This window comes from Excalfactoria chinensis, chromosome 1 (genome assembly GCF_039878825.1).
Source record: "Excalfactoria chinensis isolate bCotChi1 chromosome 1, bCotChi1.hap2, whole genome shotgun sequence".
NCBI lineage: Eukaryota > Metazoa > Chordata > Aves > Galliformes > Phasianidae > Excalfactoria > Excalfactoria chinensis.
In genome coordinates, this window is record NC_092825.1 from 9356967 (window position 1) to 9381284 (window position 24318).

At 33.2% G+C, this 24318-nt stretch overlaps 1 protein-coding gene across 3 annotated transcripts in view; it reads left to right on the forward strand.

Moving 5' to 3' along the window:
* The window catches only part of CACNA2D1 (calcium voltage-gated channel auxiliary subunit alpha2delta 1), a 335419-nt gene that overhangs the window by 269113 nt on the left and 41988 nt on the right, over positions 1-24318 (forward strand). For all 3 annotated transcript variants that reach the window (XM_072326869.1, XM_072326871.1, XM_072326870.1), the window contains exons 13-18: positions 16351-16429; positions 18334-18383; positions 19920-20009; positions 21938-22006; positions 22842-22916; positions 23832-23906. In XM_072326869.1, coding sequence (XP_072182970.1) covers positions 16351-16429; positions 18334-18383; positions 19920-20009; positions 21938-22006; positions 22842-22916; positions 23832-23906 — 438 coding nt within the window. The remainder of the gene's footprint in view (positions 1-16350; positions 16430-18333; positions 18384-19919; positions 20010-21937; positions 22007-22841; positions 22917-23831; positions 23907-24318) is intronic.

The window sequence follows — 24318 nt, forward strand, 5'->3', positions numbered from 1 at the left end:
ACTTGAGGCCATTTCCCCTAGTCCTGTCACTTGTCAACAGTGAGAAGAGACTTGCCATGCTCTCACTGTAAGCACCCTTCAGATACTGGAAGAGAGTGATATGGTCTCCCCTCACCCTCCTTTTCCCCAGGCTAAACAGCCCCAGATTCCTCAGCCTCTCCTCATAAATAAATATGTTTTGTTGTTCATCAAGCAAAGACAAAATTAGGTCTCAGAAATCTGAATCTGAACACTTTTGGTCTAGAACAAAACTACCCATCTTTCCCTGTGAGGCTAATTATGAAACTGAGTGTCTTAACTAGTAAAGGGACAGTTGAAACTTGCTCTCTTATTTGAGCAGAATTATGGACTTGACACAAGAATCACTTGATTTTGTGCTGATCAGATTGTATTTTCCATATGTGTGTGAAATAAAACAGGTTTACCATTGTTTTCTACTGTGTTTTAGGTAAATCATTATGCTCAGAAGATTAATTTATTTCAAAAGGAAATTTAAATATAAGCTAGGCTCAAATTGTAACTAAGAACTTACCTATACCTATTGTTTGAAGATGCCTCTAAATGCTAGATTACAGTTTCCTAAGACACTTCGGTAGTTGCCATGCATGTCTATTTGTAAAGCAGTAGAAGTATTTCAATGGAAATACACATACATTTGAATTAATACCTTCAAAAGGGTAGCTAGGAATGCAAGACAATTTTCATCTCTACCAATGATTCACATCGTGAATATGAATAATAATTTTATGTCTTCTTTATAATAGTGTTTTAATATTATTCTTTGTCTGTATTTTTTAAACTGACAGTTTGAAGGAACAGTTGAAATCATAGCAACTCATTGTGTGACACATCTGTATGCTGAAAACATATGCAGAAATACCTCTTTAAATGTGGACTTCTGTGAAGTATAATTAATGAAAAATAATTCAGAATGGCTGTTTTACTGCATCTCTTGATACTGCAAATTTACACTGCAATGTAAACTGGTCTGTTTTGATGTGAAATAGTATGGATACTTTTACATAAAATACACTTTCACTTTCTTCTTCTCTCTAAAACATAGATGTTTAGATGTTTTGTTGCACATAACAAGTGTGTAATTGTGGCAACATTCACAGTTGGATTTCCAACTATTTAAGTGCATTTTCCTATATAATTAACTGTAGTGCAGATGCGGTGCAAGGTCATTTTACTACAAATTTATGTTCTGAGTATTGACAAATCCATGCCAGTAAGAAATTATATTTTGTTACTGGGTTGCTTGATACCATATTTGCTGTTTTTCTCTAAGGTGACTTTGGAAATAAAAGAGATAGTAAAAAAAAAAATTGCAGGTATAATTCTTTCTCTTTATCATAGTTTTCAATCAGAAACAATTCTTGTTTTATTGAAAGGAAATTTATGGTTGAAAACTTTCTAATGGAACAGTAAATTCATTTTTAGAAATAATAATAAAACTTCCCTGACAATCATTTGAATAATTCTCATATTAAATATATAGATAGATAAATGATAAAGTATTGTATACATTACATATATGTATATATGAAATAAATGAAAATGATATGTTTTAAAAATAAGACTAACATAAAGTACTCTTTTGATGATAGTTTCCTTGGTTATACTTCCTTTAATTCCAAATCTTGTTCCTTTTCTAACTTCGTGTAATTGAACAGAACACAGTAATAACAATATTAACAGAAACAATCTAACTTGAAAAATATAATTTTAATTTTCTGAGCCAACAGTCTTATAGCATTACCTTCTTAGACTGCATAGTAGCCTGCTTCCATGATCAGATATTAGATTTTATGTGAATCTATATACTGTTGTCCCAAAATTTCTTAAACTTCCTATTTTTTTCTTGTTCAAACTAATGGCTTCATTCAAATGTATAATTGACTTCATCTTTCTGATCTAAAATGTCTTCAGCTCTCTGACAGCTTTCTTCTTGGTGTCATTAACTTTGTAATTCTTTCCCTGAAAGAAGTTTAAGTGAGTTTTATGCGGTCAGATGTTGAGATTTCGTACATTTTTGTACATTACCCTTAGTGCTGCTCTCTGAGTTTAGTGAGAGGATGCAGTAAGCACTTTAAAAGTACTGAAAAGCATCTTGGATTTCAGTCTGGAAAACTCTGTTACATTACTGAATTCCATATATTTGGGTTGGGATGTAGGTATACAGGCAGTTTTTTGTCTTTACAAATCAAAGTATGAAGATTATTTTAAAATTTATAAAACTTTTTTGAGGAAGAACTAGTTTTCATCTGTTTGAAACTGAAAAATTACAATTATGTTTTACCTTTGTATGGCTTTTTCCCTTTATAAACTCAGATTTTATTGTCACAGATTGCAACTATATGCTGTACTTGATATTTAAAAATTGGCTTGTTTACCTTTAAGGTGACATTTGGGGCAGTCACATTAAATCTGTGAAATACCACACACTATGAATTTCAGGAATGTGGGTGGTAAATTTGCTTTTTATTTGCACTCACACTGCAGATGGCTTCACTGAAGATAGCAATATAAATTCAATTGAAATACAGGCACAGTAGGCATTCTCCATCCTAAGAATTCAGCTTAAAATTAAAAACTAATGCAGTTCTTGAGGGCAGATTGTGCACTTGGAAATCTGTGTTATGAAGAATTGATCAATTTATGTGAGTAGGAAAAAGATCCTAAGTGTATGTCATGCACTTTCAGTTGTCTGATTTCAGGTGGGAGGAGAAGCACAAGGTTGGTCTCATGCCTCATTCTCAACAAATTATCTGTAATGATTAATACAACCTCATGGCATTGTCATTTGAGGGAAAAAAAAAAGAGAAGTGTTTCTAAAACTCAGTTATATTATAAATAATTCTGTGTGGTGGGCACAGAGCTGCTACAGTGATAGAAGCCCAATGTGAAGAGGCTCCAACCTGGGAAGTTCCACTAAGAAATTTAGGACTATCATTATTTTCTTTCAAATGTAATAGATTCAGTGTTTCTGTTGAATGATATAATTAAACCTCTATGGGAAAATATTTGAAAAACGTTCTTCTAAAATAAAAATTATTTCTGCTATCATTACAGAAGGAGGGAAACTTGTTGTTTGTTTTGTTGCTTTTTTTTTTTTTAGCTTTTTCTTTTTTTCTATTGGATTGCATCTATGAAACTGCTACTGCATATCGGAATGAATAAAAAAAGAAATAAATTAAAAAAGTGTTAATCTAGCAATAGTAGGTGAGTCATTCCAGACAAGCCTGAAAGCATTATTTCTGGCTACAAATGACCACTGAGAAACCTGATGACATTTCTACTTTGGATAGCCATGGGTTTCTAATTAGGTGTCAGACTGAATAAATGTAATTTTCTAGAGTTACTCACAAAGCTGAAAATAAAAACAGCATATTTCTCAGCATTAATATCAACTTGTGATGGGGCTTAACAACAATCAAAGTGTCAAAGCTCTTGTGTTTCTGTGTACCAGATCTGTGACACAGAATATAGCATAAAGTAAGGAAATAAAGGACTGAAGTGTGCAAAATTCGAGTTTGTCTGAATTGCATGTTTCATAATTTCATAGATAAAATAGCAAAAGTGCTAAGCAAGTCTTTAAACTTTCAATTTTTACATTGTTGTCTGGGCCATACTACATTTGCCTTCTGTGATCTTTAGAGAGGCAGAAGCTCTTATTTCTTATTTCTCCCTAGACAGCCTCCTTGTGCTGTGAAATTTATTGAAGTGATGGTACAGAGAACCATCACATAACACAAAACATTTCCAGCCAGCTGCTTAAACTGGCTCACTGGCTCCTTCCCTAATCACTTCTGTCTTAAGAGTGTGTCCAGCTCTAAATTTTATTTACTGTATGCACTGTGGCTTTCACAACTGGTAAAGCTAGAACATTCTGGGTAAAATTTGGGTCAGTACTCACACATTTTGCAGTCAGCTCCTTGTAGTTTTTGTTGTATGCTTTCTTTTTTTTCTTTCTTTTTTTTTTTTTTTTTTTTTTTTTTTTTCCTTTTAATTAAAATGACAACTGTTAGTACAGAGCTTGCTGCAGAAATATTTTATTCTTAAGGTAAATTATATTTTTTACTGATTTCATAGCCCCATTTATTTATGAAGGATTCGCAATGGATTCAACAGTCCAAGCTTTGCAGTTTCTAACATAGATCAACGTCATTCAGTTAATGAATATAAATATTCCATATCAGTAGTCTTCCTCCTGTGACAGTTAATATTTGGAAAAACTTCAGTAGTAACTAAATTGCACAGTACTAGGTGGTTTATGGTCACAAATGTGTAAATACAGGAAATAATGATTCTTATCTTTTTTGTTTGGTTGGTTTTCGTACTTGTGATATCAGGTACATATCCTTCCTCATTTACCAAATTTTGAGACACTTATGTGATAGGGTGTGAAGTTTCTTTCTCCACTCAGAAATGAGTAAAGTATTAATAGAAATATGATGATTTTTTAAATAAATATGTACATATTATCCTTTTAGGAAGGAAGCTGCACGGATGTACCCCTGGCATGTGTCCATTGCCTGTCTATGCTGTTGCATTTGAACAGTCTGCCACAGCCTTTCCCACGTGTCCTTTCTGTTATGTCTTTTCATTTAGACCATATACAATCTTTTCTATTTTATTTATTTATTTTTTCCTCATAAGGTTGCAATAAGGAATAGCTATCCATTTTTTGTCACCTTTTCACTCATTTTTCCCTTCAGTTGTCAAGTCTCCTATGCTGTCCTATGTATGTACACAGATTTGCTGGGCAAGATTGTTGCAGGCTTAGAAAGCGCAGCAGAAAGTGCAGCAGGGCAGCTGAGGGTTTATTTTGGGAAGAAGATCAGTGTGCAGAAAAGCCTTTTCATGCTTATGTCCACAGGGCTTAGTGTTGGTACTGATTTTCTCTTTAGGCTGCTGTTTCATTATCATCATGAGACTGTCTGGGTTACCATGTGGCATTTTTATTTGCTCACAAAATAAAATCCATGTGGTCATGCTGAGAACTGCAGAAGGCTAAGAAATCTTCTAATGTAGTTTTGTTGAAAAGTAATCTTATCAGTCATATTAGAATCATATGTATGTGTTACATAAAACCCAACTGACAGCTTGTTTCTATCAAATTTGGTGTGAGAGAGTCATTTGATATGTCTATTTTTGTTGATCTTCAGTTACAAACCACTACATTAACAGTGATTGATTCAAGGTGTCACATACAGGTCCATGCTGCAGATGGTATAAAAATGATTAATCCATGCAACAGGGATAGGGTATCACTTAATATAGAAAGTACATTGTGATTATTATGGAATGAAAATAAAATAATGGGACAGTATTATACTTATTTACACAAATAGTATTCCAAACCTTCCAAAATCAGTTCTTTCTCCTTCAGCCCAACTGTCTTGTTCCTTCCCGGTTTATTATTAGTTTAGAAAAAAAACCAAACAGCAACAACAACAACAAAATCTTTGACATCTTATGGAACAAAAAATATTCCTAAGCTCCTATGGGGTACTTAAGAGTCGTGTTTCCCACTATATTGTTATATCAACGTGAACACATATAATGAAAAAATTAATTTATTGTATGTTTTTAGTGAGCATAAGTTGAGTGTTAGCCCATTAGATCGGCTAATAGAACATTTCAAATGGAGTGGGACATCTTTCAGTGAAAAGACTGGCCAATGCACTGATGGAAAAACAAATGGAAATGTGTAAGAGACTTCATATTGGGACTGAAAGGAAGAAGTTACAGAATGGCAATCTGCAGTAACCATGTAGTAATCTGAAACAAACAGATTGTAGGACAAGTTGTATGTCTGAAGCAGTATAAACACATGATGGTGAAGAGGGAAATGAAAATTTCAAGAAACAAAGTTTTAGTTCATTCTGATAACAAAGAATGTATTTTAGTGCACTCAGGACACATTATAAATGAAACAGATATGAAATAGGAAATGACGAATCATAAATGTGGAGGTACTGTGAACTTAATTTATGTAAGTAGAAATCCTGTGCAACTTAAATGTAAACTAGTCCAGATTGCTGCTGGTGGGAGAGCACATCAGTACCTGAAATGATAGAGCACTGTCTGAGAAATACTATCAAATAACAATTAATGTATGCAGTTAAGCAAGTGTTGTTTGTAGAATTTTGAAAAAAAAATAAAAAAATATTTCATTTATGACAAAAAGCATGAAAATAAATAGAAATGAGTTATAGATGAGTATTCAGATGAAAACAAAGGGAATCAAGTGCTTTTATACAGAAAATGACTTGGACTCAAAGTCATGATTAATTTCAAATGAAAGGTTAAAACCTGCTCTGTCATATCTCAGGAAAACAATAATCATGTTCTTTAGTCTTTTGCATGGAACTAGAAGTGCTGTACTGAATAGAAGAATGAGTGACTTTGTAATATTATCTTTGCATGGCTATGGGAAATGACATGAGTTTTTGCTTTTCAATATTTTTTGTAGATCTTACCGTTAAAAAAAAAAAAAAAAAAAAAAAAAAAAAAAAAAAGTAGAGGAAAGACAGAAACAAAAACAAAGCACTTAACTTTCATAGCAGAATCAGCCTTCATATACAGTAATAGAATTCTTGGCCTATTGTGCATCTCCATTCTTGTTTCTATCTTAAACCTCCATTTGAAGTCAGTAAATTTAGTTGAAGTCACATTCAGGTTAACCTTCTATCAGATATGAGGTGATGTATTCAGTGTATGAAGTTTTACGTGGGAGATTTTGTGCTTCATAGTGCCCTGAAAAAGAAGAAATTTAATCCATACTGACCAAACTACTTGGAGGGCAAGCTGCAAGTATTATTTTACTGTGTTGTTTTTCCAACAATTCTGGGTTTATTTTAGTAGATCTTGTTAACAAGAAAAAATGGATGTGCATGGACCTGTTGGAGCACATCCAGAGAGGGGCCAGAAAAATGAGGACAGGCTGAGAGAGCTGGGGCTGTTCAGCCTTGAGAAGAGAAGGCTGCAAGTTGACCTAAGAGCAGCCTTTCAGCATCTAAAAGGAGCTACAGGAAGTGACTCATGAGCAGGGTCTGTTGTGACAGAACAAGGGGAAATGGTTTCAGGCTTAAAGAATGTAGATTTAGGTTAGATATAAGAAAAAAGTGTTTTACAGTGAGAGTTTTTAGGCACTGGAACAGGTTGTCAGAGATGTGGTGGATGCCCCATCCCTGGGGGCTTTCAGGATGAGGCTGGATCAGGCCCTGGACAACCTGATCTAGCAGCGGATGTCCCTGTTCATTGCAGGGAAGTTGAACAAGATGACCTTTAAAGGTCTCTTCCAACTATAAGAGTTCCGTGATTTTATGATTCCAAGAAAACAATAACCTCAGAGCTTTCTGTTGCAGTCTTGTATAGGCTATTTTATTTTAAAACAAAATCAAAGACAACTCAGGCAGTATTTTTTGTTTCTAGTAGATTTCTCTGTAAGAAGCATATTTAAATAAGGATGAAAATGCTTCTTTTCATTAGAAAGACAGACTTTGTAGCAAAGAATTAAAATTCAATTAGATCACATAGACTGAAATATGTCCTATGTCTTATTATCTAGGATGTTATTTAAGTACAATTTTCTGTTCTTCTCCCTGCTGGAGTGCAAAACATGCCATTAGATTTATAAAAAGAAAGAGAAAGAAAAAAGAAACTTTTATACAATCTGTTGAACACCGGGACTACAGACAGCAGTCCAGTTTTACCTGCAGATTACATGTTTGTGGTCTTTTTAATTTTTTTTTTCCTCTTTTTTTCCTCTTACAGTTAAGTTTATTAGGCTGATTACAAAAGTAATGAAAATATGTATCATTCAGTATAGGGAGGAAGTTTCTCTTTCAGTCATGTCAATGATATATATTTATCTAGCATTTCTCACAGAGAATGCTGAGATTTCGGGTACAGCTTGGCAAGAAGCACAATGGCTAGTATGCACACATTGCATTAATTGCTGTCTGTGAAGGACATTCTCTAATGCATGATTGCACATAAGACTCAGTCTTCCAGATATGCTAGGAGATTTGCCAGCTGCTGAAATCAGGCATCATCAATATCAGCTTGTGTCCAAAAAGGAAGGTTTTACCTGCCAACAGGTACAAGGTCAGGTTGCCGTAAGCCCAGTCCTATGTGGCAGTGGCAAGTTTCCATTTAACATTTCTTCATCTTTTAAAATTGAACAAAATTTAATGAATTTTAATTCTTAAATCTCTCACTCTTAAGACTGATCTAGGATAATATTTATTTTGCAGACTGATCTCCAAGAAACAGTACATGAAAAAGGGGAAAAGTCTTTTTTAAGACTGTTTGGCATTTGTGACTACTTTGTTTTACTTCCCAAACTGTACAAGAACTAGAGTAGTAGGAGTAAATGATAGAGAGAGTAACTATACAAAGGGCAAAGTGCACTGTTTTTCAAAGAAAGTTCACTGAATATATATATATATATATATTTAAAAAGTAATTGAATAAAATTTAAATTTTAATAGTTACTCTACAGTGTAGAGTTAAAAGCTGCTAAGAACTAGAGTTTGAAATAACTTCATTAGACAGAATATGTTCAATGGGATATTAAATATTCCTTTAAATCCTTTAAAGAAAAAAGAAAAAAAAAAAAAAAAAAAAGAGAGAGAGAAGAGAAAAAAATAAAAGAAAAAAAAAAAAAGGCTTGGTGTCATTATAGGAACAGTAAATATCCCTCTAATTAGCCCGGTCCTTTCCAGCTGCTCATCTTCCTCAAAGTGTTGTTTTGACTATCAAAGAAATGCCTAAAATGCTTTTAATCTAGAGTACAGAGGAAAATACTTTGTCACCTCCTTTGTCTACTTTCCAATATGAGCAATCAAATGTACAAAGAACTCTTGGGAAAAATGAATTTTTCTTCAGAGAATGCTAAATGCTGAATGTTGGGGTGAATTAGCTTAGGGAAAGGAGAAATTCAGTTATTTTTTTGATTCAGCATAGAAACATTATTAAGATAACCATAGAAGGAAACACGTCAACTGAGTAAATAGAGCCTTTGTGGAAAACGTAAATAAACAACAGCTGAATCATGAAAAAGGTGATAGCGTAATTTCTTAATCTGAGGGAGGAATAGGAATGATATGGAGATGTAGTGAGTAGCTGGAAAATAACTTGATTCAAAAGTATTGCCTTACATTTATTCTTGAGGTAGTGTGGGGCAATCTGGTGAGGTGAGCACCTTCAGGAGAGCTGAGTCAGTAGTGCAAGAGAAGTTACGAGTGTGTCAGCACCCCTTCAGCCAAAACTACGCTGCAAATCCACACCACAGAAGACTACTTCAGGGATGTTTCAGGTTCTTCCAGATGAAATAAATCTTTGACTTTCAGTGGGAGGGGTTAAGCATACAGCAACTGCATTACATGACTGGTGACATCACCTGCCAGCTTCAGTGTCTCAAGGCATCGCTTATATTAGTGAATTCTGTTGAGAAAGGATGTGAGCTTAAACACTATTGTAATCATATGTATGGTTAGTTAGACCCTTGAGATTTGCAGCCTGTGCCAACTGTTGCACTCTCAACCAAGTTACTGGCACTGCTCCCATGAGCACCAAGGAAAAGGAGAGAAGGAAAGAGCAATAATATAGTTTCTGATCATGTGTGTGGACCCTGCTGCCCCAGGAACTTCCCCGTCTCTCTCAAGGCCAAAAAGTTGACCAAGGCACAATTTTTTGTTAGGATACTCACAGCCAGATTGACTCTAAAACCTAAGTTCAGAGACATAATTATGAAATCCGACTTATTTTTGAAGTCACAGCTTTTATTTTTCTAACTTCTGTTGGGACTAATGCTGTAAAAAGGTAATAAAACAGCTGATTTGTAGCTACAGCTGGAAAATGATTATGTTAAAAAACTCTTTTTACATATGTAGGCAGCTCGATGTGGAGGACATGGCCTCCTGATTATAATGTAATATCTCTATATTAAGATCATGTCAGGGTAGACTAATTCAGTTTTTACTTCTATGACACTTTTGTCTCATGAAAGGCTTAACAACATAAAGACTGAAAGGGCCACGTCATCAGTGTTTCGTCAGTCTAATTATAATAGATTTAACAGAGGTAAAATAGTTTATATCAGGAAGGTATTGGTAAATCTTTGTACTTTTAGCAGAGCTGGAAGGAGCATCACCTGCTAGCATCAGTGAGTTAGGAATGGGTTGCTATAGTTCCACAAGGTGGCACTAATAAGATGCCGAACAGCACAAATGAATTTGTGTTCTCTCAGTTCGGAGGAAGGGGTAATTCTCAAATTTTCTAAAGTGTTACATTGTAGTAGTGTTAATAATGTTTTCAAGCTTTACACAAGAAAATATCCCTATTTTTTTAATGCAGATATGTTTTCATTATGATGCAACAACAACAATAAAAAAATATTGACAAAACCAGCAGTTGTATTTTACCACACAACACACTGGTGTATTTGTGTCTATTTTTCCAAAATCCCAAGATCATTAAATGCTTTTCTATTTGTGTATAATTCAGAATCATATTCAAGGCAGAGGAGATTTTCCAATAATCTTTCTTTCATTTTCCAAAGAAGGATTTATGTTAGAAAGATTACAATTAGACTAGGAAATTATAAGTTATCACTGCAGCCTAGAGTTAAGGATTTAATGGAAGTGATCCTAGATGCTCAATCACGGAAAGACTTGAGAAGGTATTTTATCAAATGCATTACATAATTTTTCACATCTATAAACTCAAAGATGTTGAGCTTGAAATTATCTTATGAATGTGAGTATTTGAGAGGTAAATTATTACCATCTCCCATGTTGTTTTTGTATTTTTATTTTTTCAATTATGAACCTTTTTTCTGGAGAGTACCTTATGAAAGAGAAAAATCATAGTTTGGACATAAGAGTCAAAAATACAACTTGGTATATTTCTGTTGGTGTTTCATGCTATTCCCTAACTTGATGCCAAATTTTGAATTTTGAGTGTTAGATCTTTACTATATAATAACTGTGGGTCCTGAGATTTTCTCTGTGTTTCCCCAGTTATGTTAAGGGCAAACTGAATGCGCAGAGAATCCAAGGATCTTGTACAAAAGCCTAAGCCTCCAACTTCTGAACTTTGTTGGACCTGGTATTCAGAGCAGTAACAGTTACAATTTTTGCTTAAACTGAGAAGCATTAAACTCTCATTTAAAAGGTCAGAGGCACTACTGTCATGGGTGTTTGGAAAAAGATGAATGATGCTCAGTCGTTCACAAGAAAACATGCCTTATTCTTATGACTGAATCACACAGCTGTTCTCATACTCATAGACCAGGGTCAGCATGCAGTCTGAAGAACTGTCCAGAATTATCCATAACGTTTAATTGTTAACAGATTCAATGGTATGGTTCTTGGCCTGTGGCAGAGAGTTCTCTCAAACAGTGTCTTGAGGGGTTCAGTTCAGGGACGAGCATGAACCATAGCTGATCACAAAAGACATCATATTGAGATCGAATGATGTGGGGGTTGGGACAGGGAGGGAGAAAAGCAAAATAATGTAGCCATAGAGATGCCAGCCATGCTGTGCGCTATAGACTGAGAAAGAAAATGAGTTATGGCCCATTTTATTTACTGCATAAATATACTATAGGGGACCCTAGAAGTTACCTCTAGCACATCACTGTCAGCCTTACTCCTGCTGGTGAACCTGCAGCTTCTATTATTTATCTTCTCCCTGTCCTCCTTTCTATCAAAGCAAAGCTGCTTTACTTTTATTGATAAAGCCAAAATGCATCGTGACTGTATCCCTTGAAGTTCTGAATCTAGAAGTCAAATATTATGGACCAGAATTTAGGCAAAACTCAGTATTTGGCATTTCCTACAGCTAACCAAGTTACCCTGCAGGGTTTTCAGATGGCAACTCTGTAGTTGTATTTTTCATTAAAATTGGTAATAAATGCCTTTTGTTCTTAGCTACTTCATAGCAGAATCTGAAATTGCCTTCAAAATCCTGTTCAGTTATGGGGAGAAGTCAAAGATGTAAAGACAATAAGTAAAGGAACATATTGAGAATTATCACTGTGATAGCTAGAATACAACACAATGTTTCCCTGATCTCCAGCAAAAAAGTTGCTAATTAATCAAGTGGTTTAAAAGATATTCTTACAAGGGATTTAGGAGACAGACTGCATAATGAGGTATAGAAAAGCAGTTTTACATTTTTATTTAGAATAATAGTCTTGGTATGTTACTTTTGCTTGAGAAGTATACCTATCATATATAAACTTGAAAATTTTTCATCGTATCTGATAATCTATGTAAACACATTAATGGGGAAAATAATTTCCTTGGTGATGCTGGAATTACTGAATTATCCATTCATCTTTATTACAGCTTCTCTTGGTTTTAAATAATAGTAATTAAAAAAAAAAAAAAAAAAAAAACCTTTCAATTTTTGTCTGTAGTTACAAAGCTCAGATTAATATATTCTGAAATCTTACTGTCATAAAAACTGAAGTTACCTGATCTGATCAGATAAGATTTGATTCAGTTTGTTTATCTAATGGTGGGAAAAAATGTAGTCTTTCACACTTCTACATGATTGTGGCAAAATGATGAGATTCATTTTGCGTATTACTTTATGTTACTCCAATGACAAAATGAAATAAAATAGGGTGGGGAAAAAAAAATTAAAAAAAAAAAAAAATCCTTCTGTTCACACTGATCTTTATGAGGCTTTTTTCTCATAAAAAGAGAGAAATTCAAAATAAAAAAATATTTTAAAAAAGGAAAATAAACGAACAGTTAAATTTTTACTTTATATGATTATTAAGTTCCTTAATACAGTTATTTCTTCCTCTGCTTTCTGTATCATTGTTTCTGTCAAGAAATTTCTGATTGAAAGTTGGATTTTTTTTTTTATTTTTTTTTTATTTAATTCATTTATTTCCTTTCATATCCTTCAAAGGATTGTGGGATAAGTCAGGATGCAAAGACCTTTGGGAGGTCTCTTGTCCCATGTCCTGCTCAAAGCAAGGTTGGGACTAAATCAGTCTGGGTTGCTCAGGGCTTTATCTAATGTGGTCTTGAAGACCTTGAAGAATGTAGACTTAATAGCCTCTCTAGGCAGGCTTTGACTTTGTCATTCATTATCTGACTGTCTTCACACCGTTCTAAACAATTTTAATTTTTAATAATGATATTGCTTTACACTATTTATACTGAAAATAAATAATAGAGGACTTTTTTCATGTAACTATATGTTTTTATTATAAAAGAACTAATGCAGCATTAGAATTGAAGTCTTGATGATGAAAGTTAGGACTCTTAAACTTAAGAAAAGTTTCTAGACCATATCTGAACATCTTAACTTCTCCCTCATACGTGTATAATTTATCTGGAAAAGCTACATTTTCAGTAGTCCCACTGAGAACCAGACAGCTCCTATCTTTTATTTTGATTTTAGTTTTGCTTTTTTTTTTTTTTTTTTTTTTTTTTTTTTCCCTAATTCTTCTTTTACTTTTTAATAATTTGAATGTTATTTTTGTACATGAAGAGAACAAATGGATCTCCCCTGTAAGGCTGGATTTTCCCTTGGGAAAGGTTTGGAGAAAGAAGACCTGTGTGAAAGAACCCTGGAGCCTATTGTGTTTGCAGAATCTGAGATCTCTCAGAGAAGTACAGAAAAGAAATAATAGCAGGTCTCAGTGGCTATTTCAGATGAAAAACAACTTCTAGGGATCAAAGATACTTGGCAGTTACTTTCATCGTAGAAATCCACTTACTTGGTGGAAACAAAACTTGAAAGGAGGAACAAATAAAGGGATAGATGCTTATATCTATCATTTCTGATCTGGTTAGTTGTTCCAAGTTTTCTCAGCCACAATATTCCTAGTAAAATAATTAAACCTGTTTGTTGTTGTTTTGTTTTGGTTTTTTGTTTGTTTTTTGTTTGTTTTGTTGTTGTCTGTTTTTTTGTTTGCTTGTTTTTTCTTTTTCATTAAGTTTAAATATCTTCTGTCTTCTTTGGAGAGATGTCTATGAGAAAAAGGTATACACAGACGCAGCTCAGTCCTTTGGCTGACACTAGATCCTGTCATAGAGAATGTTAGCACAGACCATGTTTTTTTGCTAAAATTGGCTTGTTAATTTGACTTTCTGACTCATTTTTCCAGCTGGTCTGTCATTCTACTCAGTTCCAGATGAGGCAATAGGAAAAAGAAAACTCTTTTGAATGTTCCACCCTCTTGCCAAACCAAGTAACAATTAAAAACTCAAATTTTCATTGCAGTTCTTTATCTCTGTTAATTATCCAAGGAACACTAAATCAGATATATTGTCCTCTGGTTGTTGTCAATAATTTAAATTCTGAATTCTTTATAGATTAGTTGCAGATTTAACATGCTGCTTCTTTTCCCTAAATTACATAGCATTTCGCAACTTGAGTCCAACACAGTTCTTTAATTTTATATTTGAGATCAAATGCTAGACAGTCCAGTCTAATTGACTCGTGTTTTATACACACACACACGCAAACCCACATAACTCTTTCATACTTAATTAGTTGCTTTTAATCCAAAAGGGACATCAGATCACTCAACTATCTAACAAGTGGTCTTTAGCAAGTTTTTTCTTGTTTCACTATAATTTTTTAAGAGTAATTTAATCTTAATTGCTCATTTAACACTAAACTGGGAAAAGAGTTGTGAGTCCTCCAAAAACCAGAAGTGTCATAGATGGGCAGTGAGCTGAGAGATGTGAGTATAAAACAACATGATATTTAACTTGGAAAAAATAGATGGTAATTAAATAGAAACAGAAAGACCCCTTAGAAGGATGCTTGCACTTTGTAAAAAAAAAGCTGGCACTTTGTAAAAAAAAGTTAAGATCAATGGGAACAAACAAGTGATGGCAAATGAAACACTATTTTACAACGTGATACATAATAAAACAGGTAAATGAGATGCAGACATACCAAAGTTATGTTCCTACTAGCAATACTGATATTTTCAAGGTAATTGAAGGTATTTTTCATCTGTTTATGTCCTTATGAACTATGAGAACAAAATTCAGCATCAGGCACATAATCATTCACATACCTGTCTGTATAACTAAAACTGCAACTGGTTTGAGTTGTTACTGAGGAATGACCTTAAACAGGGTAGTTTTATTAAAACTTCAATATTTTTCTGTATTTTCAAAAAAAAAAAATCATGCATAAGTAGCTCCTTTAATTCTACCAGAAGCAGAAACAAAGGGTTTGTACAGACAGAGCAGATCAAAACATATTCCTAATTAAAATGACATCTAGCGCAAAGCTTGGTTTGCCCTTTTTCCGTATAGGGGTTGTGAGTAATAAAATTTCACCAATTTATACCTGTTGACTGATGATTTGGAGTTATTCCTGTAGCTCCTGGTTAATACATTGACTCTAACTGTGTCACACAATTTCTGTTGATTATTTGACAAATAAAAGTATATGTAGCACATATTTTAAAAAGTGAAGAAAAATTGAATGAATACCACCTAATAACATCAATCAGAAAGTAGTTTGCAAGGAGTCTTCTTTGCAAGAAGTGTCATATTTAATGTATTTAAAGAAAACAGCACTTTATTACTCAATCGCATGGAAAGTAATTCATATTTTGTTTTCATGTTATGATCTGTGTTTTGTAAAGTGAAGTGGTAAAGTTAAAGGTCCATGAAGATAAGCATGAAAAGGAAAGACTGTGTGGTTGTAGGATAATCCTTCAGAGGGGCATAAAAATAGTTATCAGCTTATTGAAACTGCTGGGAAAATATTTTTTCCACCTTTTTCAGAAAAGTTCAGCTTCTGAGCAGAATATTATGAAATAAACTGAATATTCAGAATAAACTGAAACATAGTATATATAGCTTTTCTCTGCATCTTGTAGGATTTTTAATCTACATACAAACATACTGTGTTTTAATTTATCAATCTTATTTTGTTAATTTATTATTATTTATTTTTGTTTGTCCTATCAGTATGATAGAAGATAATGGCAACTAATTTAATAAAAAACTGAAGTGTTAAAATAAGCAGACTAGAAATATTAAAAAAAAAAAAATAAAAATCAAATGCTTTAGAACTTTAAAGTATGAAAGATGTATGAAAGAAAATTCTTGATGAGTCCTACTTGTTGGGACAAAATAGAATAGGTAAATAGAAATATAATGCCAGTTACTCTATGGTATTGATATCAGCTTGGAAGTTCAGAGATTTATTTTTCGCTTCAAATATATTAGAAATAAATAAATAAATCCAAGTGTCATTAACTTGAATGTCACAGCTAAGTAATAGTTTTTAGTTAATTTTTATGTCTATTTTGTTTTGTTTTGTTTTTAATATGCTTAGGTACGTGTGTTCACATTTTCTGTTGGTCAACATAATTACGACAAAGGACCTATACAGTGGATGGCCTGTGAAAACAAAGGTACTATGTCTTTGAAACTGTTCTTTGATAGATTAGTTTCTTTAACATTCTTTAAAAATTACTTCTTTTTGTGGGTTTTTTTTGGTTGTTCTTTTTTTTTTTTTTTTTTTTTTTTTTTTTCAGCCTAACTTGCAGGTTTCTTCTATTTTTAATGTTAGAAATAAGCTGATGAAATGTGTAAATATCTTTGGATAAATAATAAGTTTTGTGTTTATTTGTTATTATATAATACACTGTTGTAAGAAAAGTATTATTGCAGTATTTGTTATAATAATAATAAGATATTATGGTTAAATTTTCAGTGTTCTTGTTGTAATACCCATCTATGAAAACATGGAACTGATGACAGATAAGAAAATTAGTCAAAGCTGTTTTATATTAAGGACCTTGGACAAAATGATCTTTTGTTCAGTTGGATGGCTGATTGAATTTCTTTCTTTTTTTTTTTTTTTTTTTTCTCCAAAATGTAGAAGAGACCAGATGACTTGCATTAATCCTCCCACCTCCCCCCAAAAATATCATAATTACTGTTTCTGTGATTTCTTAGTTTCTAAGTGCATGCTAAATGTATGATTTTTTTCATATGGGAAAAAAAAAATGAAAAGAATGAATGTAAGGAAGTAAAAACCTTCCTCCTCAATTTTTTGCATGAAAAAAAGTGTGGAAACATGCATTCATAATGAGCGTGAGAAGAAAGTCTCAGACACCATATCAGTAGGGAAGGAGACAAAAACTATACAGAGTGTCATGGTTTTGTACATTTTGTACATGTACATTGCAAGAGAGAATTTTTTTTAAAATAAGGTAAGACAAAGATACAGACACAGAAATAGTAATGATAGAGAAGAATCCATAACCTACCTGAACAACACATGCATGATAGCCTCACAAATCTCTCAGAATGCTGACTTAAATTATGCAAGACATTCCATAGATTGCATTGTTAGATATTTACAGAAAATCAGCATTTTATTTTTGAATACATTTTTTAAGTATTGTCTTTGTATCTCTGTATACTATGTTCATTTAAATTCCATTCTTTTAAAATAAATTCAGACCAGCTCACTTACACAATAATCTCATGTCATTTTATAATCAAAGGAAAATGATCACACTCATCTTTCCAAAATTGATAGAATTCTTTATTTTGCACATCCCAAAAAGAAGAAAATTTTTCTTTAACTTTTTTCTTAATTAAAGCCTTTGATTTGTTATCAAGTCACACATTACTTATAACAAATTAGGTGAGTTTCATTACTCTTACCTCTCTTGTTCTGCTCTCCTTCTCTCTGATTTGATTTATTTGTGTGGTCTGAAACTGGAACTTGGATCGGGAGTTCTATGTCCCTTTCTGTTCAGTCTTATTAATGAATATGGGCAATATTTTTAACTCAGGCAAAAAAGAGATAATATCAATAATGAAAAAGGATGTATCTGATGTTCAGTTTAGAAGAAATGCTGGATACAGTTTTTTGTTCTTCCCAGATTGCCTTCTTATCCTGTGAACTTCAACAGACTATAGCTATTCTTGTATTCTTATATGAGTGCATTCAACATATAATCCCATTGCTATCACAGAGCTTTTAAACCCCCATTAAATATGCTGGCACTTCAGAGTAACTGGGAGTACAAGAATACAAATACAGTACATTATCATAGTTTTAAAAACAACAGACGAATGAAATGCATAATACAGTCTTGCTGCTGAAGAGTAACTTGGTTGGCCTATATGGCATGTGTGTCAGTGTGTTGCTGTGGCATTGACAAAAAAAAAGTGTTTCATTCATACACAGTACTTTCTATAAAGTTTTGATTATAAATTATGAGTAAAATTGAATGCCTTAAGATGAAGAAGCTAGAACTGTTTTATATTAAGACAGTGTTTTTTCTGTTCCCAATTTTAGGTTATTATTATGAAATTCCATCCATTGGAGCCATAAGAATAAACACCCAGGTAAGCATGTTTGCAAAATGCAGATACAGTTGTAACACAAAGAAGCAGGGTAATTTCTGTTCTAAACTATTTTCTAACATAGAGTACATTAAGAACAGAGAAAAAGTTTACTTTTTAATTTACATATGACATATTATTCTGATAGAATTTTCTCATTTATTTTTTTCCTTCTGTATAGTTACAGTAAGCCAAATTACAATATGATCTCAGTTAACCTGGTCAACTAGCCCACAGTGAGTTGTATGCATGCTAGTCATGCTAGCATCCTCTAAAACTGGCAGGCCACATGCACACAACATCAAGTTTGAAATAATCTGCATCCTGTAACACTTTTCAGACAATAACTTTATTCTGGGCTGTTTTCCTCCTTGCCTTTTAGTGGCTCCTCTTTGAACATGAGGTATAAAGTTCTTTAAAACTAGAATTTTTTTATAACTTTTCTGGACAGGTTTGCATTGCATGGATAAGGCAATGGGTCTGTGTAAGGGCATAAATCTTATGAAATCTCTGAACTCAACTGAGCAGAAACAGTGGCCTGGTATAATCCCACTTATTTGAGAGGTTCCTGAGTTGGTCTAACCAGTCTGGGACAGACAGCTTTTCCTCTCCAAAATTCAAGGACAATTTAGAAGACATGAGTGCATATAATTAAGAGCACAGGATCCTGGAATTACATGATCCAGACTGACAGTGTAGATGGATAGATTTATATATATATAAATATATATATATTTCTGTTGTCTAAAAGTTCATTTATTCAGATGTCCAGAAAAGTAAAGAAATATCATAGCAGTTATTTGTCCTTCTGAGACCAGCCATGGCATTTTTTTTTATTTTTTTTTTTGGCTTGAGTAAGAGTTCTTTGATGCCATTAAATTCTTCCAGATAGTGTCTGGCAAGAAATATCCCTAATATTTTAAGACAGACTGGAAAAGTTGAAGAGTAAAACAAGTTTGATGGCAACCATTCCCAACTCAGACCAGGAATTTTACAACTCTTAAGATCACCAGCTTTTATCTGCAATGCAGAACTAAAGGAAGGCAAGTTTAAAATTCTGAAAGTTTAGTTTCAGTAGGAGTTATACAAGTTCTTGCTGTTGGACCTCACATAATGATTACCACTCATCCTCCACTGTCTCTTCTGTATTGAAGAATCTGTGATCTGCCCATAATTTCATTAACATAAACACCTAATTTTTTAATAGATATAACTGTAATTCTCACTTCATGAAAAGAGAGGAGTAGTTGTACATTTATATGGTCCAACTGTGATAGAGCAACTGTCATGGAAATATAGGAGTAGTCTTGGCAGTCCATACTGCAGTCTAAAGACTGAAATGTTGGGTAGTAAAATTATAAATAAATATGTAAATAAAATACCTGTATTAGTGGTGAATGTTGACTTTTTTTCACTTATCAATTTTTATTATTTTATTTTTTTCTCAGTTGCTTATATTTTCTTATTTGTTTTCTTACGCTGTTTCTGGATGTGGGTCTAATAATTGCTTTCTGAAAAGATTATTACTCTTTTTGTCAGGAATATCTGGACGTTTTGGGAAGGCCAATGGTGTTAGCTGGCGAGAAAGCCAAACAGGTCCAATGGACAAACGTCTATCTGGATGCTCTGGTATGACAGTTATTTATTAAAGTAAAATTCTTGGTCTCTTCAGAACATAGGCATAGGATATCAGTTAGTACAGGGATTCATTCTCCACAGTCCTAAGAACTTTTTTTTTTTTTTTTTTTTTTCTTTTTAATTATTATTATAATTCCAAACATAGTATTCTTGCATTTCCAGCATTTGAACTGTTCAATAGAGCAACTTTCTGAACAGCTTATGCCAACATGCTGGTTTTCACTTGTATCTGGTGTTTTCATTACTTGTTCTCAACTTTAACAGAGAAAAGCAATTCTACACACAGAGTGGAAGTCATCAACATCCACAAATTAACAAAAGCCAGAAAAATCAAACAGTTTTCCACTGTTATACTTGTTCTGCAGTAGAGATCATCAGTTATATTACAGGCGTAGAGGTTTTTTGTTTTGTTTTCTTTGTTTCTTTGTTTTGTTTTGTTTTGTTTTTTTCCCAGTGACTCAAGGGAGAATGAAACCTGTCTCAATTTTACTGGGTATTTGTACAAATTTTGAACTTGAATCTTCAGATGATCATAATTGTAATTGCTTGCTCAAAGCAATGATTTCTTTAGTTGGACAGCGTATATAATTGGGAAATAAACAAAGAGTTTTATGAAATACTTTCTTTACTGTTGAACTTATAACAAATCTTGTAAAACAAACATATTCAGAGAGCTACAAACAGTGAAGTATTATTAGCAGCAATCTAATCTGTGTCTTTAGATAACTTTCTTCTGAGTAACTCTATCTAGACAAAAAATACTGTTAAATAGTCATCTGGAACCATGTATCTATTTAAGGTCACATGGTCAATAATTTTATGTCAAAATCCACTTCCTCCTGTCGGTCAGCATTATTGTAAACTTTTATCAGTACATCATAGAACTTAGCATGACACACAGAGGAACCCGTTTTTCTTTGGAATTTCAATGACCTGAAGTTCATTAACCATGTTTTCTGGGTTACTGTTGAGGTACTTACTGGAAATATAAAGGATGTTGTGACGAAAGTTCTTATTTTCTGTACATATCCTGTTGTAAAGCCGAAGCTAAATTTGTAACTAGGAAAAGAGATCTGCTTAATGAAGAGTGGTATCTGCAAACTTCTCTCATGTTGCTGTGTGTTTTCATTGGGTTAATTCAGTCTTTCCTTCAAGTTTCCTCCATGAGTGTGCTTTGGGAGCATGTTTGTAAGCAAGTATATCACAGAACTGTAGAATATATTTGTCATATTTTAGTATATAATCATAGGTATATTTGTGTGTGTGCATATATATATATTTATAAAAAGTAGGGCATTTTAGTAATAGTATTTATTAGTTGGAGACGAACCCATGCTAAACTATCAGAGGTGAATGTTGAAATCTGTGAACTTTCTCATCATGGAAGAGGGTATGCGTATACCTAGTCCAGTCCCAGGTTTTTTCTCAAGTCTTCATGTTAGCAACAATTAGAATTGACTTGTAACAATGGATCTTTATCTTAAGCAACCTCCTCTACAGCTTTTTCTTCACCTTTACTTTATTTCCTTTCTTTCGTTTCTTTCGTTACTTTCATTTCTTTCCTTTCTTTCCTTTCTTTCTTTTTTCTTCTTAATAGTCTAATCTAACATTTAACTACAATAATCCCAGGATTTTTTCTAATGTATTATAGTTATTCTCTGCTCTATGGAATATTCAAATTTAAGAATACAGTTCAATATGACCAGAACAGACTAGGAAGTTTGGCAGAGTGGAACATGATGAGATTCAACGAGAGCAAGTGCAGAGTCTTACATTAGCTTCCCCTGCACTACAGGATTGGACTCAATGATTTCTAGTTCCTTTCCCAGCCCTGCAATTCTGTGATTCTATGATTCTGTGAATATTTGTTATTAAACTGAAAAGTCTTTTCATTCCTTCTGTATGTGTTTATTTCTTAGGAGCTGGGCCTTGTGATAACAGGAACTCTGCCTGTCTTCAATCTAACAAAAGAACAAAACGGAAAAATAGTAAGCAGTTATTTAAAGCAAGCAAGCAATCAAACAATTAAATTTAATGCTAAATTATTTGAAAAAATGTGCATTGCCATAGAGTGTTCTACAATTTAATTGTCTTTAATGTCAGAAATAATAGCTCAGCTCTAGTTCCCTGTTAACATCTTGGGAACGAGGAAGTTCAGATCGTTTTGTAGTTCGGAGTTTCAGGGTATGACATTCTTTGTTTTATCTCTATGACCTGGTGGCAGTGAGAATGAGCTAAGTGCTCAGGAGATGGGAAGTAGAAAGTGACATTTTTTAGGCCTTGCCAGGAAGGGAAGCCCAGATAAATGTATAACAAATCTGTGAAGCTGTGACAACTCAGGGTAAAAGGCAATGATGCAGACTTTAAGTTAATTAGTTGTAATGATGATAGAAAATAGCACTGTGGGTACAGATTAAAATCTAACTATTAAGTTTTCCTGGTGCTGTTACAGTCTAATAAGTTTAATGGTCAGCTGTCCAACCTGACAGTATATTAGTAGGTCTATATGGGTGCTAGTAACTCATAATAGTTTGACAAGCAGTATGTTTTGCTTGTTTTCTTGCATTTACTGTTTGATCATCCAGGAATGCATAAATTATCATCTTCTGTAACAATTTCCATACTCTGTACTAAATTATGAACACTATTTTTGATCACATTGATTATCATTAAAAGTATTTTAAATAGGCCCAATAGTAAATAGGCAACTCTTCAAGTACTTTTGTCAATGAGATATGAAGGCAAAATTTAAATTAACTGACTCACAGTTAATCTGTATTGTAAATATGTCAAACATTACCTAACATTTTGGAATCTTGCCAGAATCAGCTGATTCTTGGAGTAATGGGGGTTGATGTCTCTCTGGAAGACATAAAAAAGCTGACACCTCGATTTACGGTGAGTTGGTTGTGTTGATGGTTTTTCTTGATATTTGATTTATGTATGATTACTTTGCATGCTCTTTCATCAGTCATATAGCAATGAATGGATGTGAGTTGAAATACCAGCAGGCTTCTTTTCATATACACTTTTCTATTGTTGTAGTTTTTCTGACCAGCCAAATCTGGGCTTCTGTGTGTATGCATCTGTAAATCCAACTTTTACACCAGGGGATATATTCCAAGTATTTATTATTCTGTAGCCTTAGGCGTTACTGTTCAGATGAGTGCTTGATTCTTGCCAGAGTCCGAAGTATACAATTAACTATAGCTAGTAATAATACTTATCATCTTTAGAGGACATTTATTTGTAGAAAAATTCTTAATTATATGTCTGTCTATACACTATTCAATATGATTGATTTCTGTATTTAGACATCTAGCTAGGGAATTTCTAAGAAAATAACCATTACTGTGAAAAACATCTGGGGAAACAAAGGAACGCAATGCATTTTCCAAAGACAAATGGAGAGTCTCCCATCTAGGATGGGAAAATCCCATGCCACAGTACAGTCTGTGGGCAGATTGCCTGAAAAAGCAGGAAAGGAACAGAGAGGTTCATAATGAAAGGCAAGTTGAACAGAATTCAGCAATAGGTCCTGATAGGAATGGTCAGCTGTGTAGTGAGCTGATTTAATACACTTCTTTCAGGATTGGGACTCATGAACTGCAGATTAGCACAAATTATTCTGTTAAGTTTATGATTCTAAAATAGTAAACATTAAAAATAAAAAATGAAAAATATTCTCTAGATTAATATCTCACATAATTCATGATGCCTGAAGCAATATCTTTTCCTCAATGTAAATATTGCTATAAAGCTAGTGGTTAATCTCTCTTTATTACTGCACTAAACTTCATTTCTTTCTTTCAGCTTTGTCCAAATGGATACTACTTTGCAATTGATCCTAATGGGTATGTGCTACTTCATCCAAATCTTCAACCAAAGGTATGAGAAACTTTCTAATTTTATTCACTGTAATATAGGGACATGGTGAAAAGTAACGTGAATCAATAAGAACTGCCTAAATTACCAGAGAACAATAATAAAGAATTCTGCATTGTGGTGTGCCAGGAAATCCATGGTGTGTGTATAATGTCATCCAAATCCCCTTAGGTAGCAAGAAGCTGAGCACTGATTTTTGTTGAATTTTGTTATAAGAGAAATAAGAAAAAATGTATATTTTACACAGACATATAGATATGAAATAAGAATTTCATTATATATATGTTAACAAAGAAAAACTGAAGAACAAACAAAAAACCAGCTAGAGACAGATGTAATATTACAAAAAAGTTGTACTGTGTTCAAGATGCCATTGAAACAAACTCAAAGGAGTTTACTAGTGTATGTTTATTAT